The following is a 20,486-nucleotide window of genomic DNA, read 5'->3' on the forward strand; positions in this document are numbered from 1 at the left end:
ACCCGGTGAAATTGTGGGTGGCCTTGCTGGTATTGTTATTGGTTTCGGGTGGAGGTTTTGCCGTTTGCCAAAAGGCTTGCGCGATCATTAAGATCATCTGCTGGTGGTGGAGATTGGCCCGCCAGAGGAAGTGGTGCAACCGCGTCCGATAGGAGATAGTATCGTTATTATGCATTATTCATGCTTAAATTATACACCATTTGAATCGGCGGTACAGAGGCAAAGCCATAACCCAAACAGTGCAAGGAATTCGTGATTGCATTAGTAAAAATGTACTTTAAAACTGGGCTCGATAATTGCGTGAGATATCTCCTGCCTATGCCTTTTTTACCAATCTTGCTGTCATTTGATTTATTCTTTAATGACTTGTTCGTGAAATTATAAGCCACCGTTGAGCAACAGCGGAATGTCGCGGAGATGGAGGAGATGTAATTAGACGAGGCATGAAAAGACTTTCGGATAAGATCGACGATTTCGTTTAGGTGAACAAGATGGGATGGATAAGCTTGTGGGCTGGTTTATGGCTGGGTGGCTTCGGTCCAATTGGAGCTCTGCTAAAGGTGGTCCAGATTTGTGGTAATTAAAATAGATGTCAATCATTGCAATACGACCAACTTACGAACTGCAGTCGTATTTGATTGTTGGGTAAGAGATTCGAAGTGCATCTCCAGAAGTAGAGTAACTACGGTGTGTACTTACACAACTCATTAACTTGTACGGTGAGGTCACAGCCATCCAATTATGCTCCTATTTTCCCTAGAAAGTGTCTTAATATTTGGCTGAACATAGAATTAGACGCTTGTCCAAGGTGATCCTCACATAGTCATTATTAAAGAACACCCCCCGCTTCCTGCCTCCCTCCCTCCCTGCCAAAATACCTCTGGACGAAAGCTCTCTTTCCGACGCTTCTCCTCGTACGGTCGTTAATCCGTGCGAACTATCAAGTGTGCCCTCTTCGGCTGGTTGTCTGAAATGAGATTTAATTGATTGGCGAGACTGAACGTAACACACCGGCCTGACTTCCGAAACCGACGACAAGAGCCATTTCTTCCCAAGCGTTGGACCCTCCAAGCCGTGGCGCTAGGTGCCATGATACGCTCAATCGAACCGCTCACTAGAAGTGTCGAGTGAGAAGCGGAATTCGGACAACTTCATCGGCTCGGGTGGCTCATTAGTAAGCCTCATTCAGCGGTTCGCTCAATTGAAGTCGCCGTAATTATGCAACGCGACGTACAGGGTGCCTCGCGAATGGGTAGTACACAGCCACTCGGAACACTTGCCAATGCAAACCCAAATTCCACTTCCTGCACGATGGATCGCAACCGTGAGAGGCCGTTTGATTGGCTCGAATAAGAAACAAAAAAACCCGGTGGTCGATTGTTGTTGTTGAACTCGGAACCTCGGAACGTTTCTTCGGTGACTACCGTGTGCCCGATGTCCGTCCTTTTGTGCACCGGCCTTGACGCTCTTGCACTACGGCCGCAAGCTTGCGGGCTTGGGGTGACTCGAGCAATAAGTTGAATTTAATTTGGGTACACTTTTTCTTCAATCTCTTCATGCTCTTCATGTCTCTTTCTCTGTACGTATGTCCCGCTTCCCTAGCTGTATCGCTCTTTCTTCATCGTACCCGCGAACATGCACTTGACTCGGACTCGATCAAGCCGAAACCGACTGTACCGTCAAGGTCTGACAAATGGCACGTTCGGATTAATGTGGCTACGAAGCTCCCTCGGGCCAAATTTCCCTTTCAAACCGACCGAGAACCGTGGCTCGATTGTCCGAGATGACATCTTTCACCTGCTCTCGGCGCGTGTTAATCGTGGCACTCCTCTTTCGATCCCGGTGAGGCCAAGGCAGTCTTCGTCTGATGGTGGACAACGATGGCTGGGGTCAGATTTAGAGCCACTTACCGCAACACCGATAGATCGAACGATAGATCTACTTATGCCACCGCAAGTGGTCAAAATCGGGCGCTACCAGGCTTTAGGTTGGGAAACCCTGCGCAACACCCTGCTTTGAAGTGGTTCGCCATCGGACATCAAGAAACACTTCAAAACAAAATCTTAACGCCTTTCCGCGTGATGAAAATATGTATGGACAAACTTACTAATGGATCGGAACTCTTCATGCACAAGTGGCAATGTTGGGTACGATGTGAGATACCAAGTGGCGCGTGACACTGATCCTCAAGAGATGTTTTACTGTTTGCCGAGGACTTCTTCTGCAGGTAGCCGATCCTCTTTGGTGCAGTTCTAAAATCCTGCCTTCGGGTAGCTGCGGGACTCCAAGTGAAGGGAATCCATCCATCGTAGGAAGCAAAAACGGCTGCTACCACACTAGGCACGAGCGTAACCACAACAACGCTGCGGAGGCAGTGCGTAGTGCCGTGTGCGGTGTATGTAATTATGCAAGGTCAAGCGGTTAAGACTCTCGCTTTCAAACGGCATCTCCGGCAGCAACGTACGAATTTGTGTTTGACCTGTTCGCGTTCATTCGTTGCCTCCGCGTTAACCTCTTCCCATAGCCCATTGCCGGTGGTCCGGGCCGGTCTAAGGTTCGTGGCTGAAGATTGATGGAACAAAGTGATGATTTGCGTAGCGGATCAGGTCCGCCAAATTCGGTCGACGAGGGTCGAAACGGCTCGTTCACCACCGTGCGTTGTTTGGCTGTTTGGCGGGTGAAAATTGGTGTGCAATCGCTTTCAACCGGAGCCATACGGTTAACCCGGTTGTTTTCGGTTGTGCCCTACACTCGTAGCCCCTTAAATCAGTTCAGTGGGCGAAGCTGGGGAACTCAACAACTGCGTCGGCCAGACACACTTCAGGCAGACGACCTAGCGTTTCTTCTCGAACAACACGGGAAACATCATGACGGTTGGAGTTATGTAAATTCTCTTCTCCACAGCTTCACGTTTCATCGGCCAGATTTAGACCGAATCGAATGCGGTTGGATGCTGGGCGAGTAGGGAGGCTCTGCAACCCGTCATCCGTAAGACGGCATAAAATCGATTTATTCTGCTTCTTGTCAGGGGTTGCAGTTTGCATTCAGCGCCTTGACGTCTCACACACGGAACGGACGAACGATGTAGGAATCGGACATAGTCTGATATCTTCTGCCAATTTGGTACCTTTGTTTCGTACCAGGAGATCTCGCCGTTTCGGAATGGTAGAATATTTGATTGAATTGTTGGATGCCGGCGCGCAAACCGTCTCGGTGCGAAACCTTTACCGACCGTCGCAAGACTGACAGTTGGCACGGCGTTATTCAATCCGAACGATTACATCCGCGGTCCGGCGCCTGACGGGTTCGGGTTCAGCAAGGTAGAGGATCTTTCTTTCTCTTCTTCAGCAATTGTGGGCTTTTATCCCGTGAGGTCTCGCACCATACTGTAACAGATTCGATCTCGCATAAATGGCATCAGAACCAAAGTCAAACAGTGTGCATCGCCATTAAGGGGTTGCTTTTACTCGTAGACCATTCAAATAAATCTAATTCAACTACGGGGAAATGCGACGTAATGCTCTTCCATGAAAGTCCACCGAAGCGGATTGCAACAACGTGGATCGTTTTTAGCCGGCGCTTGCAAGACGATAAGTGCTATTGAAGGGCGACCTTTAGCAATGCTGCATGTCCGTGCGCTTGCCAACGTTGGGCTCTTGTTTGCATAATAGAGGAAGTCGTGTCCAGGATCATCGAAATCTCGACGAGGGAAATGCAATGCTGCTAAGCAAATACTTGAATGGGAGCAAACTCAGGCTGGTTGGAACAGTCCAGAAATTGGATGCTGAAGGTAGAAGGCTGCGACATATAAGTAGAAGAAAGGTCGATTCTTCTTTGTAAAAGATCAAAATAAATTAATTGATGTAACAGTTACCAAAAAACAAAAAAACAATTCATCAAAGTATTTTACTCATGTTTTTCTTATGAAGCACGTATGACAGTCGCGATCTCTGTGAAAGTAAATGTAAGACATTTGTCACAATATTAGAAGGTGTCTGACCCTGATGGAGTGTATAGTATACATTCAATTTGGACATAAATATCCACCATAATGCAGTATGAATGTTAGTAAAAGAGCAATCAAAAGCTCGCATGAAGAATGTATGGCATTGCAATGTAATCAATCAAGCACCATCGCGTAACGTCAACTTGATTAGCCAAACCAGTCGTATAAACGGGCGAGTATTTAGTACACAGCGTGTTTGCTAGTCTGCTTAGCGGCTTATCTCATATATGAGAAAAAAAGGAATAAAAACACCAAAGCACACATTAGTGTGGCCGTTATTTCATAACACATTAATGGTAGCTTTTTTGTGCCGTTTGTCTACCTCCCAACTTTGCTAAATCGTTGGTCTGACGGGACGGGATAGTCTTCATAACGCACATTCCTCTGTGTAGTATCGCATCCGTACGAGGCACTACCAATCTTCCCTCCACCATCGGTGTACTGCTGGCGGAAGAGACTGGTTACCTTTCACCAAACAGTGTGACACAAACACAGACATTTAAACGCCGCCAATACGGTGGCGCTATCTGGCCAGTGTCTTTCTCCGTAATTTGTCGTAGAATCACCCAGAACCTATGGTCGGCGGTGCATGGCGGTGGTGTGAAAGTGAAACGGAGCTTCCCGTACGATGGATCGCTACTGTTGGGTTTGGGATATTTTTTTTCCCGTCTTCTTCTACCCGAAGAGTCTCCGGTGTGCCCTTGACGCATTAAATTATCGCATTTGTCACTGGCAATTAGCAAAGCTTTCCTGTTTTAATCTGACCGTTTGTTTATCGGACACACGGTCCGATCGGTTATCTTCGTATCGTCGCCAGCCACTGTGCATACAGGACATCTTCCTATCGTGCTGCACGTGACAGCAATGATCGGCCTTTTCCAACAGTGCCTTCCTTAAAGTACGCGAAATTAAATCCACTCTGCTGGATATGGGGTGGTGGATCTCGGCTATGATTTTGGGCATTGCGGTTTCTGAGCGGTGCGAATGTTCCGACAAAAAAAAAGAAGCAAACACGTAAAGCGAAGGAAGGTTCCCAGTGGGTCGGTTTACCATTCGTTCGTGTGCCGGAGAAGGGCTACGCTTCGATGGTGTGCGCCATTTGGCGGATGCGCTACGATGAATGGCGTCCGAACTCATCTTCCCCGACCGGTGTCCGCGGACCGGGGCGCTTGCGTTTGCCGTTGATGGTGTGCGTGCTTGGTTGGTGCTCGGGTGTGGGGGGATGCTACCACTCTCATCACAGCAGGCTCATCGTGGTGGCTTCGGATGCTGATGAGCCGCAACGGTGCTGTTGGATGCGCTAGTATAAATAATCATTGCACTTCAAGACACAGCAACAGTTTCAAATTGTGCATTGTTCCAGCAGCATCAGCCAGCCTAGCATAAGCGCCGTCTATTACACGCCTGGTGGAATCGTGTGCAGTGTTCTATTTGTGTGGTTTCGCAAAACTCCAAACGATACGCACGATGAAGGTGTTCATAGTGTTAAGTGTTGTACTGGCGTACGCCGCCGCTCGTCCTGAAGCCGGATTCTCGTCCTACTCATCGGCTCCGTCGTTCACGTCGGTCGGGGACTTTGGTGGTCCGTACTCAGGTCCGTAATTGTGCAAAAATGGGTGTCAATGGTTCGAGTTATTTAGTGAGAAAGTTTCAACAGTTAATAGTACAAGATATCCTGCGGCCATAATAAATAACCCGCGATTAGTTGATCGTTTGAAGAACAGTGTGCTTGGGGCTGTTTGATTCATTGCTTCCGTACGCAACTAAGTACTAAAGAAAGCTCTTCATTTCGTTTCCCACCAAACAGGTAGTAGCTCTAGCTCCAGCTCCGGATACAACTACAACCCAGCCCCGCAAATCGTCCAAAAGCACATCTACGTGCATGTGCCACCGCCAGAGAAGGAAGAGGTTCACTACCCACGTGTTAGCCCGGTAGCACCGGCCCAGAAGCATTACAAGATTATCTTCATCAAGGCCCCGAGCCCACCAGCCCCGAAGGCACCGATCATCCCGGTGCAGCCGCAGAACGAAGAGAAGACCCTGGTCTACGTCCTCCACAAGAAGCCCGAGGAACCGCAGGACATCGTCATCCCGACCCCACCACCGACAAAGCCAAGCAAGCCAGAGGTCTACTTCATCAAGTACAAGACCCAGAAGGAGAAGCAGCCCACGCAAGAATACGGACCCCCTGGTCAGTCCGGTCCGTACTAAATCATGCAGCAGGATTTGTGGCAGCTTCACCAGGTGGACCTGCCAATATTCCCGCTCCGGGCCAGTACACTCTACACCGCACATTCATACACGACGACACCATATCATCCAGGAGATCATGCATTTTTGCCGTACGACGAACGACTCACGAGATTAGACGATCGAGGCGATCACTCGATCGGAAGCGGACCGCTACCTTCCTGACGTTGTTACTTCCAGCGTCATCGACAGGAACGGCCAGCGGTCGGTGCCTGTATATAGATCGCGTAATGCTTTGTTTTTTTTTTCACATGTATTGTTTTCTTTGACTCACTATTTCTTTCCCATCTGCTATACTTTAGAAAAAGCGAAAAGTCTAGAAAGATAACAAAACGATAGCGAAAGGATTTTTGTAGTCCAACGGTAGGAGCAGCTGGAAATGGTTTCGAGCAGGCAGATGAGACAGGACAACAGAGCGGGATATAAAGAGAAAGGATAAAAAATGGACGAGAACAAGCAAGAGAGAGAGAGAGAGAGAAAGCCATAGTCGTTACCATTTGTTATTTATTACTGTAAGGATATTGCATACACTGAGCGTGCGATCCCATCGCTTCGTTTGGGCAACCTCAGACAGCGTCGCCCGGACGAAGTGAGTGGCGCAACTCAAGTAGAATAAAAAAAGTAACGGTGACAAATTTTTATTTAAACAAAAACAAAATCGTCTTTTTCTCGTGTACATTACTTCACTAATAGGAGCGTTTGGAGGGGGTTTTTCTTTAATCTAGTGCACCCGCTGCAATTGAGTTGAGCTTGAAGTGCGGAAACGTAAGAGGTCAAAAGGCACCATATGGTACACGTCGTAAATCTGCACGAGACCTTCGGCAGACCAGTGGCGGCTGAGTGCTTCGAGATGCTTCGCAATGTAGCGCGCCTTGGAATGTGGTTTTGTTTTGATTCGCTTGCGGGACTTAACAGCATTAGGAAGACGTACGATCGAGTGGAGCAAAAACAACAAGCCGAACATGGTGACGTGACGACATGGCATGTCAAGGAAAAGTGTAATTTCTATTACTCAAAACAGTTTGCGGGCCCAGTCGATTGAAATGTAACGAAATCAAGAGTGGGAACGAGAATTGGTGGAAGCGATATTCTATTTTGCAGATCTCGCACCACTTTTCGGGCCACCGCTTCGTGCGTGTTGTGCCGTGCTGATGGATGTTCAAGGATAGTTGGAGATTGGATTGGAAATTTGGAAAACCCCAGAACTTTGGAAGCAAGTCATTCGAATGGTTGAATTTTGTGTGCACACACTTGTATGATGTTGATGTGTCTGTCGGCGAATCAGTGTGAAGGAACTGCCCCATGTTTAGTGACTCAATTAACAAATAAAATTACTGCATACTATTTGAATTAACAAGTTTAAGATTGGTTTTCACTGTGTCACTGATCGTTCAGTTGTTGAGTAACTACTGTTTGGCAATTGGCATCCTTGAAGGTCAAACAATATGGCCAAAGTAATGGGATAAATGTTCAACTAGCTTACCTTCAGCTTGAATGCTTTAGCAAATTGATTATCAAACTTGTTCACTTCCAATTAAGTGCAGGTCATCATGCAAAAGCAAACGAGAAGTCAACAGTGCCTCCAGTTACATATATTTTATTACTTCCCAACGAGGTAAAAAGAAAGACAAACAAAACTGGTGGAAATGGCAAGAAACGGTGCTAAAAAAATCTACGCGTTTGTTTGATGTTTCGATTGATCGAATTCGAATGTTTTCGGTTATCTGGCACCTGTTCAGCCCAACTACTCCACGCACACGTTGCTTTGAATGGGTAATTTGTGCTTGCAGCATAGTAGAAGAGAGGACATAACATTAGGATGACTTACGCGCATTTCACTCCCGAGGTGTAGAGCGAGACGGAAGAGATTGGTGAAGTAAATTGGCATAGCAGAGGGGCAGCGCCGAGTGACGCGCAACAGAAAGATCGCAAGCAAAACAACCGGGGAGCCTCTCTCGGTCCGCGATGATTGTCAGAGCTCCACTTCATCACCATCACCGTCCGAGGCGACAAATCGTGGTCAATTCGCACCACTAATTACATACCATACGACCAGGAGGAAAGGAAGAGTCGCTGCGAGGACCGGAGAACATCAACATTATCAACGTCTGAAGAAAACTCCTGGTAAGGCTATCGAGGTGCCGTCCCGTACATTCTCTTTCGCCGGATCGGATCATCGTTATCGATCATTCGGCCCTTTCACAACGGTCCCGTTCCTTGGCGGTACGCAACCACGACCACTAACAATGGGCGTGAGTGCGACTGCGCATGTAGATTGCATAATGCCATGCCAGTACATGGGGATGTAATGGAAGTTGAGAGAATTGTTACATTAGCTAGGATTTTTTTTATTAATATTTAGTGGACAGATCTGGAACTGGAACACACCCTTTCACTCTCCGCGGGAGGTCCTAAAGCGAGCTATAGAATCTAAGGTTTCTACGACTATACAGAAAAAAATGCTTCCCATTCTACTACACCCTAGAACACGTTGGACACGAATGCATCCAGAGTACCTCCAACGGACACAGGAGCACTGTTGGTCTTGGTGCACTTTCCGCAAGACTTTTTAGAACCACGCTGGCGGCTGCTAGTATTGGAGCCAGAGCTGGAGACACTACCCGATCCACCGGTAGAATATCCGGACAGTCCAATGTTGGTTACTTTGATGCTTTGGCCCTTATGGCCGTGATGGCTGCTGGCCGTGCTGCTGACGTAGGACGATGAGGGAGCAACCGAAGATGAGGATGACACGGAATGAACGGTGGTCACTTTCACCGGAGCTGGTGTCGTGCTGTGGTACGATCCTTCCGTAACGACAATCGGCGCAAATCCTCCAAATCCGGAAAGATCGGCCACTTCGTAACCGCCGCTAGTGCCGGTAGAACTGCTTCCGCCGAACGAGCTAGACGAGTGCTGCTCCTCGTGATGGTACGAGTGTTGGTGTTCCTGCTTCTTGGTTTTGTACTTGATAAAGTACACTTCCGGTTTGCTGGGCTTTGAAGTTGCTGGTGGCGGTACAACAATTTCCTGCTCTAGTTCGGGTTTCTTGTGGAGCACGTAGACAAGTGTTTTCTCCTCGTTGACGGGTTGCTGCGGTAGAACCACCTTGCTGACGGTCGGTGGAGACGGAGCCTTGATGAAGATGATCTTGTAGTGCTTCTGTCTGGTGTAGGTTGGAAGAATCACTTTTTGATGAATTTCTTCCTTCTCTTCCGGAGCAACGTGCACGTAGACATGCTTGTGGACTTCTTCCTTCACCACGGGCTGTTGCACGTAGTGTACGGAGGCTTCGTGGTGGGTATGGTGATGCTGCTGTTGGTGAGAATGTTGATTCTGATGCTTGTGCACATTGGTGAAGTACTCGACCTGCGGTTCTACGTGGTGTTGGACCGTCTGATGGTGTTGCTGTTGCTGCTCCTGGTGTTGGTAGTGGTAGTGGCTGGAATCGGACGTTCCTCCAGACAGAGATGCATGCGAGAGCACTGGAAGCGACGACGACGGGTGCTCATGATGTCCAGAAGCCGTGCTCAGGTAGGACGAAGATTGTGGAAGCGTCGATTGGTGCTCGTGATGTCCAGAGGATGCGCTCAGGTATGACGAAGATTCGGAATGAGCGGAGGCGTGCGGGGCGAAGAAGTGCACTTGACCGTGCTGGAACGGAGTCAGCTGCTCGTGCTCAGGCTCTACACAATCATCCACAGCACTAGTACCGGACGCACTCGTACCAGAGGTAAATTGAACACTAGCACTCGAAGTAGCGGAATGACCGGAACCGGAATCATGCGGGGTGTAGTAACTATAACCTTCCGGTCTTGCACTGGCCAGAGCTAACACTAAGGCACTTAACACTAGAAACTGCTTCATTGTAGGATGGCACGTTATTGGCACTCGCAAACGAGAAAACAGTTCAAGTCTCCAAAGACTTTGTCGCTCACTGTTTGTCGCACACGTCTCAGATCACCGCGCACAGATATACTATCGATTCGGTCCACGATGCCGCTAACGTACGCCAACGGACACTCCCTGGGTACTGTCCAAAAAAAGGCACAACTGCTCCAGTTTTATATGGCGTACCGAATTCGCGTCCTCCATATCCTCCGGCCCTCGCAGCATCGAAACAGATTATCACCCGCTCGGAGCAGGTTCGGAATTTCTTTGCCCCTTTTCTTCGATCTCGGAAGGACATCATGATCAACTTCGGCTCGGGCGCACTGTTCAGACATTGCATAATCACCAACCAACCGGCGGTTGTTCGAACTTGTCCCCAAAAAACGAAAACTGAAACGAAATATGCGAGCAAACGAAACGCAGTATCAGTGGTTTCGGGTGTACGCGCCCGGTGCAGGCCTTCCTGCTTGCTCCTCGCGAGCCCTCGGGGAGGCTTGACCAAATTAACCGAACGCCAACAATTCCAGTCGCTTCGCGCCCACGGACAACGCATTCCTGCAAGCAGGACTGATTGGTTTCCCGCTTCTTTTTCGATCGAAATCGAAAGCAAAATGAGCGAACCGTTTGCAAAGCGAGGAAAGTAAGTGCATTGGAAAGACAAATGTCCGACCGTCTGGTGGACACACCGGCAAAGTCTGCAACGACTTGGCACTAATTTACCTTCTGTTTTCCCTTTTGTGCGATGTTCTCAAGAAGGGTTTTCGTTTTCCGTCACCCAAGGAGACCCGGCCGCTCGTTTGGGGTCAATCCCGTGGAGTCCGGCTGTGGATTATCGCTTGGAGGTTAGCTCGGAAACTGCTCCGGTCGTCTGGTGTGATGACATAGGAGGTTGGTCGCAAGGTTCTCCGATGGTAACGGAGAACAATCAGGTTGGGCGTATGTCAGCTTTATCAAATAAATTAATTGAATGTAGCCCTTTTCGCTGCAGCGAGTCAATCATCAGATTACGCATAACGTGTCCCATCGTGACACGCATTAGCCTGTGTCAAATGGAGCCGTCGATTGAGTGCATACGTTTGATTGTGTTTGATTTATGGCGCAAACTCAGTGAGCCGGTCAAATCTTACGAGGTCACCTCTCACCGGTATCTCCGGTCTTTCCTTGCATGCTCGGCGGTGATCGTACCGCAGTAGCACAGCTTGTTCGTAAATGACGCGTTACAAGCGCGGAATCGTAGGTAAAATTCGAAAGGCAATACTTTCTTCGGTTCGGGCATGAATTTGGCAAACGTGACGTAAGACCGCACCGGTTCTTATTATTTTCCGTTCCCTTTTCGCACGCGCAATTCGGTACGATCTTAAGAACGATGTTGCATAACATGCTCTATGTCTACAGGGCGATCCTTTCGGACAACGGACCTGGCAAACCGGGGAAGATTGAAAGTTTGTGGGTCCTCTCACTTGCTGCTTTGTTGTCTCTTTTACCGGTGTTCCAGATGGAGATAGTGTTTGGCCTTGATAAATCGTGTTTTCTCATTCAACTTCGCTCACAGTCGGTAAAAGTGGTCTGTCCTCGAACGGTTGGTGAGTAGAGTAAGCAGTTCCCATATTGAATGGATTTACGGTGGTGATAATGTCCGATGGTTATGGTGAGATGTTGAGTGGGATGCATCAAGTGCTTGGTGTGATTAAGCAAAGCAGCAGGTGAATGTATCGTGTGGTAGAATGCTGAGAACATATTTATCGATTTATGCGTCTGGTCACTGCAGTTTGGAAAGGTGAAGAAAGCGTAACACGCATTACGACCTTCCCGCAAGGCATATTGTAGGTCGACCGGTTACAGAGCGTCAAAAAAGGAAGAAATCGAACGAAACTATCTGTTCTCGCGGTGGACTTCCGATAGGGTGGAGCGATGCACTATTGACCAGAAGCGGCCAGAGGCACCGATCGTGTAATTACAGTGTCTCGACATCTTTGCTTACACATTTTCTACCCGTTGGCCCTGAAATTACTTATGCCGGCATCACTTGAATGAGGTGAAAAGTGGTAAATTGTGGCCTTCGATTGTGGTGGCTCAATCTTGACCACCCGCACTATCTCGCCTGACGGTAATTTGATTCGATGCCGCAAGGTCGTTCTGGTCGCTTTCCGAACGCCCGGTATGCCCGGATTGGTATCGGCACGGGCAAGCGAGCGTGTAAAACGGGTATCGAGTAGACCAGCGTACGGTGGCGATGTTCTGCTCCAAGAATAGCTAACCTCGTTTTGGTGGTTGTGTTCCGTTGCGTAGCGCTGCGTTCCGGTGTCATCTGGTGGGTGCGCTTGGCCGATGATGCGTCGAACCGCTCCTGACGTTCGGAAAACACGATTGTCTCGATGGCGGAGCAACGGCGACAAGCAACAGGTATAACATACATTTGTCCCAGTTTCTTCTCCGGGTGCGGTTCCCCATTCGGGCATTCTTGGCGTTTTTCACTTGTAACGAACAACGAATGGCGCCATCCACATCCGCCACACGGCGATGGATTCAACACGCGGTAAGGCGGGTGCTCTTGCGAAACGTTGGGGCACATTGTGCTGGGCGATGATTGGAATAGACTGAGCTCGTAAAAATTTGTCTTGTTCCAATGGGAAGCCAATAAAATAGATGCTTCACAGCTTTTCGCAAACCGAACATGATGTGCGAAATGTGTGCGGTGCGTATGTGTGTAGTTGTGTGGGAACTAGGACCAGACCCAGAGAGTGTATGGGACCTAATAATATCCCGAGACACCGATCCAATCCAGCGCTAACTGCAGGGAATGGCTTAAATATTCGTCATTTGTTGCAAATTTACCTCAACGCATTCGCGTCCATCATGCGCTCTGATCATCACTTGATCGATGCTTCGCATCAAGAGCAAGACAAAACGGGTGAAGATCCCGTCAATCGAGTCCCCGGCGATGGGAAAAAAATGCAGCCCGGCGTGAAATGAAAATATCGTCAAATATCTAGGTTATGGTTTCCCGTGTGATGCACCCAGGGGGGAGGGAAGAAGTTTACAGGCACCGTGATAGGACACAGCAGAGACCGGTCGGTAGGATATCGTCATAAAATTTTGACCGAACCGTGCATTTTCCGCACCCAATTTACATTGCTCGCACGGTGGTAGACTTGACATTTCGGGCCGGCCGGATCGTGTCACGCCATGCCACCGCGAGACGGTGAAGACGCCGGGAGCAGATCGGTCGCTGCAAATTGAGCGGAAATAAAAGATTGTCATCAACCGTACACCAGATTCGGGTGGCGACCAGAATCTATGAGCTCGCTGTCCTTGCGTAGAGATGAAAGTCCACGGTAAGGCTTGTCTCGCACGATGGAGGGACCATCGGACGAGGTAGTTGGAATTTGGGCGCGAAAATAAACACTCAGGAAATCCTGAGCACCGGCTGAACAGCGGCTCTGTTTCGAAAGTGCCAAGACTCGCAGTCACCCTAGCCTGATTGGCGCAGGGCAGTTCACTTCAAACGTCACCAGTGCCGGTTACGGGTGCGACAGCTGAATGCATCAGTGAAAGGTACGAAGATACAGAACAGTTGGTTTACGACTGCGGCTGACAGGTTGGTCGATGTAGCCAAAACCTGTCAACGGTAAGAGCACCGGTGGCAGAAGCCCTTTTTGGCATCCCGGGGAAGAAAGAAGAACGCCAGTTGCGTAATTCGGAGTGCAACGTACCACCAGCTGTCCGAAATCGAAAGTCCCAAAAGTCCCGAAAGTACATTACGACGATGCGGCTCAGCAATTCCATTCCATCCATCTCGTTGATGCTTATCGGTGGTTCTTTACGGCTTATCACACTCCGTTACCGTCGGATTTATCCGACGGTTATGGACTGGAGCGGCAGATCGCTGCCAATTGCTGAAGGAATTATATCAGATTTTTACAACGGTCCGATGATCGTTTCACGATTTTGTACAACAACAAAAAACCGCAGGGGACCATTCATCTTGCCGTTCTTCATGGACGCCAACACCGCGTTGGAATCGATTCAACAAGTTGTCAGCAAAAATAATGTTATTGTTATTTATGAGACAGTTTAATTTGAAAGCCAAATTTAACTCGTTAACTCCCGCCTGGGCCCCATTCCTCTGGTGGGTTTTATGCGAACATAAATTGTACAGCTGATTGTATGCATAATAGCCGTAATGGAGTGCATCTGTTTTGAATCATTCAAGTGCAAGTGCTGTGAGGTTGATTACGCTCGTGGTGAGGTTTTTGGTTGTTGTGTGTAAATTGCCTTCAACACTTTTATATCTCAAGATGTGCTAGTTAAAAGTAAAGCCAGTAGCATCAGGATCAACTGATATGGTGTGTAAGCTGTTCAATGTCGGTCAACGATTAAAGTTTATCATCCCGACATGATTCTGAAGATGATAGCGATTTAATGAGTTTCACTCGGTGATGGACCTGAGACCCCCGAAAGTCTGCAATCGTTTAGGTAGTATGTTTATTTAGACTACCATTTAGCAATAATATAAGAAGTAATATTCTTATATCTGAGGTAGCGGCGCCGGTCTTCACACGAACGGATTGGACTAAAATCCCATCCGGACCAATTCCCCGTACACAGGATTGACCATCCAGCTACGGGTCTCCCGAGGTTGTGCCGATAAAGAAGAAGAATTCTTATGTCTTGTTTTATGTGCTCTTATGAAGGTGCCAAGGGAACTTAAAATCGATCTACTACCGTTCTCAAACTCGATCTAGTGTCCTGCTAGGAAAACATTCAACAGATCGCAGAGAGTAGGCACGCCACAGAAGAAGCTCATTAGAACATTGGCCTTTCAGTGAGTGGCACGTTCTTTACAAACCTTGAAAGTGCATAAATTTCTCATGCCTGTCTAGCTCATCGTCGACCAGTTCTTGGGTCACTAGCCGCTACTAGGTCACGCATTCGTACGGTACCATCATATGGTCTGCTCGCTTATGCATTCTCTCTCTCCAGCGGTTTGATGCAATGTTACAGTGCGGCACGTTTGCCACTGCACTCTAAAGTGCATTCTGTCATAAGTCGTGCAGCTTCTGGATCAATGTCATCATCCATCCCGCCGTTCATTCAAGCGCGGTTCTTCCTACGAAAGCAACCCACACAATTTACTGCAAGGGGCATCCATCGTGCAAGATTAGTAGTCCGGAGAAATAATTAAAGCAAATGGTGACATTGTTGCACCAGCGGGTTTTCCATAAAAAAAATGAAAAACTAATTTGCCGCGCCGATACCCGGAGAGAGGTTCATTATTTTCGGTACCACTTTTACCGCTTTTTTTTACCATCCGCGTCCGGGCAAGGTTGCATAAATAATCCCGTCAGCTGAGGGTGACCGGTGAAATCTGCAATGTTTTAATTTTCGTTTCATCTACTGTGCACTTAAATTGCCGCGGTCAAAGGCGAGCGACGTCTGGGATGATCGGCTGCGTGAGAGCTTTAACGGGCGACGGTGAAACACGGCGATTTTATTTGGGCAAGGAGTTAAGTAAACGAAACCATTTCACCTGAATCGTGGTGCCGCGAGCGTTTGCGTGATCTCTTAAAGCGAACCCCGTTGATCAAGAGTATCGCGTAGCGGAGCTGTTGAAATTGGACAAAAGCTAGGTGTCACGACTACCGGAACGCTGTTCACGCTCCCGTTCCCGTCGGAGGGGATTATGGCAGGTTCGGCTGCACAGGGGGTTACAAATACATTGTTTGCTAAATAGCGCACCGACCGTATCGGGCAAAGGGGTAACAGGCAATAAAAAAAATGACCGAATCGTACTCCTAAATGGAGTCAGTGGTAGAGCTGGCGCACTGTGTAATCTTAAACCAAATCAATTCGTTTTAAATCAATGGCTGAAAGGCTGGATGAAGCTAAGGTTACCGACAAAGCAACCGGAAGGTGAGAGTGCTTGAGATACTAATTTGATTAGAAATAAGAAAGGGGAAACTGTCATAGTTGTCTGGAGACTTTGCCCAACTGCAAGTATTTCAGCTGTACCCGTCGTATTGGGATCGCTTTTGAAGTTGAGCACTGAGTGTAGTCTTCAGTAGTAGGAGCTCAGTAGTTCAATAAGAGTGTACTAGGTCAATTCAATTGATTGTTTTTTAAACGATCAATACGAAACGATATGAAAGTGTAATTTGAGACATTAAGTATACTCCTAATTACTAATTAGTAATTACTCTCCTCAGGGTTCCGGCCGTATCGTAATGTTCATCATAATTGAAATGTTTTTCCTCTCCTTCGGTTTCACCGAAAGTGTCCATAACATAATACAAATCAAGCTTCCCAATCTTCGGGGCTAAGCCGCTCGCGCTTAAGTAGCAGACGGTGACGAATGACTAATGATCGGTAGCAGCGCCCATGTGGAGATGCACGTGCAGTGTGTGGAGTAATCCTAGAAGGCGGCTGATAGACCGATTCAGAAAACCGTCCCGTAGTGGCTGTTGTGTTACAATGCTAGTAAAGCTGGCCGGGGGACAACCTCTTGACGGGAAGTTTTAGGAGGAGTTCGGTGGCCCATTTTAAACATGGGAAGTCGCTAGTGAACTGACGTGCCAGTAGCACCTGAACGAATAGGAAAGAGAAATGGAACAAGAGAGACATTTCGTGCCAGCGGGCAGAGTGGCCGAGTGAGATGGTCGATCGAACAAATGAGCACGGTGCGCTGGCGAACCGCAGTAATCGACATATTAATAGAATCTCCAAAACTTATGCAATCGGAAATGTATACCCTCGGCGGGATATTTTTAGCGTCCAAAAAGGCTGGGTCTGTCTAGGCGGGGTGTGTCGGGACGGTAGTCCCACTCGATAGTCCAACCATAAGGGTGATGGAACGGAGGGTTTGATGTTAATCGTGACGTAGACGGCCGTACATGTTACCAATAAGAGGTCGCTGAAACACTGGGTAATGTTTATCTGCGCTCATCAAACCTTAAATAGAAATAGCTATTAGCGATGATAGTATGTTATTAGCGTACTATTACAACTGATACCACAACCCGACATTTTTGGTGAATGTTTGATTCGTAATTCATTAGCCAGCAGACTTGGGCTCAGTGCGAAATTGTGATGTTAGGGTAATGAAATCAGCAAACCCAACAAACCCCCGTATTTCTGAACCCTTGTGTAATCGAATACCGGTCTCTGGTGGGCAACTGGTTTGTAAATACCTTATCCAAGCCAATCAAACATGCCCTGTCAGATCAATCAACGAGTTTAAGCGGCCCACGGTTACCACGAGGACTCACTCGCTAAGAAGTAGTGGAAGAATGTCCGAAATTGCGAGAGGTTAACGAAGCAGTTTAGCGCATTGTGAACGTGACTAATGACCCCAGCTGGAACGTAAAATAGCGGTCTAAACTAGCACGAATGGCATCTCGTGTGGTGAAAGTGATCTTACGTGAAGATAGCTGATTAAGGAGTAGATGCTTATAGCTATTCTTTTGAAACATTCCAGGTTTGTTCAATTAGAACTACCCAATACTCGCTCGAGGATGGAACGCTCCGAAACGCTCTAAACTTTCATAAAAAATGTCGAATATTATCATTCCAACTCCATCACAGCTACCCCGAAGCAAGTATCGATCGGTTAGCTTGGCGCTCACGCAGTCACGCTTGGCTTGTGCTGGATGAGCCATACGGTTTTTGGGAAAACAACATCAAGATCGCGACATTCAGAAACGCACCAAACTGTCACGCAGTGCCAGCCAGAAACACGATCTGACGTTTCGTGTGTGCTAAAAATAAATCTTTATTAAGTGTATATTATCGGTTGCGTGGGGTTGACCAAGCAGACCAGGCCAGCAGAGACCGGAGCATCCCGTGGAAGTCCTCAAAGACACATAATCCTAGACTCATCGTGATCGGCGATCCCGTCGAACAGTTATCGCGAGGATCGCGCTTGCTTTGCGGATGGAGAGTGTCCGAGAGTATTGATTACTATCAGCCGGTTTTAGCGGAGACCCTTCGAAGATCGCGATCGATTGTTACGTGCACGGTCCCTGCACGTCTTATTCGTCTACGCACAAGCAAAAAGAGAGCTCCCGTTTGAGTTTTCCACCGTGTGGCTGTATGTTTATCTGCCGTTAGTAAACGATCACGTCCACACTCTCCGCACCACTGAGTGAATCTATTTTCTCCGTACTTTTGCGTCAACGTCTGTTAGAATTTTGGGTGTGAGCGTGTGGCGATGGGCGTCGCGAGTGTGGATTAGTGCAAATAATTTTCTCACAGCTTTCCACAGCGGAATCTTCTCAGTTCTCGGTGGTCGTTCTACGGTTTCGGTTCGGATCGTGTGCTGTTCGATCGACTTTTCCAACGGCACCGGGGGGCATCTGCTACGCTACGTTTAGTTTTGTTATTTTTTTTCATTTCCAATTTATTATAGTTTTGCTTTACCTTCGATTCCGGCTTCTGTGTTGCCTTGGTGTCCGACGGCGTTAACCCGTGCAGCATGCGCTAGAAGGATCGATATCTGTCGCGGAAAACCCCCGTACGGCTGCGATCATGCAAAGTGTTAGTTAATTTAATATTATTTGACACCCGATCGGGTGTTTACTGGCGGTTTTTGAAAGTGGTTGAAGGCGGAAAAAGTGTTCCTCCTTCCCGAGTCAGCTATTAGTGTGGTTCAGTGTGAATATTGTTGTATGGAGAAAATGATCTTTCGAAGAAAATGAGCTCAGAATAACCGAGCTACACACGTCTTGGTTGTGTGCGAACGAGCCGGAAAGCATGGGTGTGCGAGTGTGTTTGGATGCGTGCTGCCGCCGTGTGTGTGCGTGGCCCAATTTATAAAAGGTGGTCTGTGGTGAATGGTACGGTTGTCTTCTCACCCCTCCTAATCCCTCGGTGGGTGCGTGGAAATGCGGAAAACCTCTCGTCGCATACTGTGCGTACCGTGCGTGCGTGTATGCGTTGATCGGTGTATGCGTGCATGTGAAAGAGGGTGGCAAACGTGAATATGTCACCGAAAGTGGAAAATGGTGACATTGCGTGAAAATGTGTGAAATTCATTAGCCCGTTAGATAGTCGGTATTCGAAATCTATTTTTCGTTTGGTTTTCCCACTTAGAAATTGAGTGATTCCATCCAATCGGAAGTGTTAGTTTAGTTCAATTTTTAAACGGTTATCGTCCTCGCCTCGCAGAACTCGCCTTCCCTCTCAGAGGTGAATGTCTAAGGATCGAGGTAAACGTGACACAGTTTGCCTGCCGCCGCATGGCTGCGAAGGAAACCCGCGAAGGGCCGCGACAGTCGGAGGTTCGGCTGTGCGGTGTGTAACGCACCGACGAAAATCAGCGGCGACAGTGGGTTAAAAATATTTTTTTTCTTTCACCTCCATCGGGCACAGTGGTGGCCGCGGTAGTGATCCCGACCGATCACGATCACGCACACATCGCGACACCTGGGCTTGTGCGCTCGCGAGATTTTCACGCACGAGGCGTGAAGTGTCGGGTTCGCTACAGCAGCGCCATCTTTGTGTAGCAGGAGTCAACCGATGGCAGAATGCTGTGAGAGAGTCGTTCGTTCGTGCGCGGCAGTGCATTGTGTATGTGTGTGTGCGTGTGTGTGTGGAAAATTGAGCGAATGCAGAGCGAGCTGGGTTGGGAGGAAAATGAGAGCTAGTTTTCCTCCCATTTTTCGTGCTCAACTGGAGAGCGAGATGTGTGAAGGAGAGAATTAGAACGATTCAGAATTCCCATGCAGTTCGAACATTATAAAGGAAGAACCGATCTTGATGATAGCACGCCGCATGTTGACGGGGAAAACGAACACCCTTGAAATGAGTAGATAGTTGAAAAATTTCCCAGATTGTTTACATGCATCGTTAAGAAAATATTTGAAGAATTTTATTTTCAAATACATTGCTGCTGCTTCTGTACATTGTAAGATCCCAATCGATCCCAACCAGAACAATGCACACATTTGTCACTACTGCAGTGGTGTGCGTGTGGCGACAAAGCTTCTAACCGTGCCAGCCATCAGGTCTAAAGGAAGTGAAACATCTTAATTAATCAGGCGGAAAGATGCAAACTCTGCAACCGCATCAACTGCAATTGCGCATGATCCTTGCAACTGCCTATCCTCAGGAACATCCCGCACTATCTCCGCCTTCGACGACAGTTGTCCTGCCTCGCGAGCTGCCCTTCCCCAGCAACCGGTTGTGCAGATTGCACTATAACATGCTACAACTATTTGTGTCGAGAAGTCATTAGTCTCGTCTCAAATTTCTGCCACCTTTACTCGCGAATGAAACAAGAGGCATAGTAACACACGCATCCTTCACCCCTTTTTAGCCACCTTTGGGCGGTCGCTGTGCCTCC

The 20,486-nt window shown here is 48.1% G+C and overlaps 2 protein-coding genes across 2 annotated transcripts; one reads left to right on the forward strand and one right to left on the reverse strand.

Annotated features, from left to right (window-relative positions):
• Positions 1-5,437: 5,437 nt before the first annotated feature.
• On the forward strand, positions 5,438-6,217 carry LOC128708724 (uncharacterized). Its single transcript, XM_053803704.1, has 2 exons — positions 5,438-5,600; positions 5,814-6,217. The coding sequence occupies exons 1-2, from the start codon at positions 5,474-5,476 to the stop codon at positions 6,215-6,217; spliced, it is 531 nt and encodes a 176-aa protein (XP_053659679.1). The 5' UTR covers positions 5,438-5,473.
• A 2,520-nt stretch (positions 6,218-8,737) lies between these two features.
• LOC128708723 (protein tweety-like) lies at positions 8,738-10,123 on the reverse strand. Its single transcript, XM_053803703.1, has one exon. It carries the CDS (start codon positions 10,121-10,123, stop codon positions 8,738-8,740), a length of 1,386 nt encoding a protein of 461 aa, XP_053659678.1.
• Between the last annotated feature and the right edge of the window lie 10,363 nt (positions 10,124-20,486).

The sequence above is a fragment of the Anopheles marshallii genome, chromosome 2 (genome assembly GCF_943734725.1).
Source record: "Anopheles marshallii chromosome 2, idAnoMarsDA_429_01, whole genome shotgun sequence".
Taxonomy (NCBI): domain Eukaryota; kingdom Metazoa; phylum Arthropoda; class Insecta; order Diptera; family Culicidae; genus Anopheles; species Anopheles marshallii.

What these genes read in the sequence shown, in the direction of transcription:
- LOC128708723 (XM_053803703.1), bottom strand. Translation starts at nt 10,123, where the DNA reads ATGAAGCAGTTTCTAGTGTTAAGTGCCTTAGTGTTAGCTCTGGCCAGT.
- LOC128708724 (XM_053803704.1), top strand. Translation starts at nt 5,474, where the DNA reads ATGAAGGTGTTCATAGTGTTAAGTGTTGTACTGGCGTACGCCGCCGCT. An exon ending in CTTTGGTGGTCCGTACTCAG is followed by an intron (nt 5,601 to 5,813) that starts GTCCGTAATTGT and finishes CCCACCAAACAG; the next exon opens with GTAGTAGCTCTAGCTCCAGC.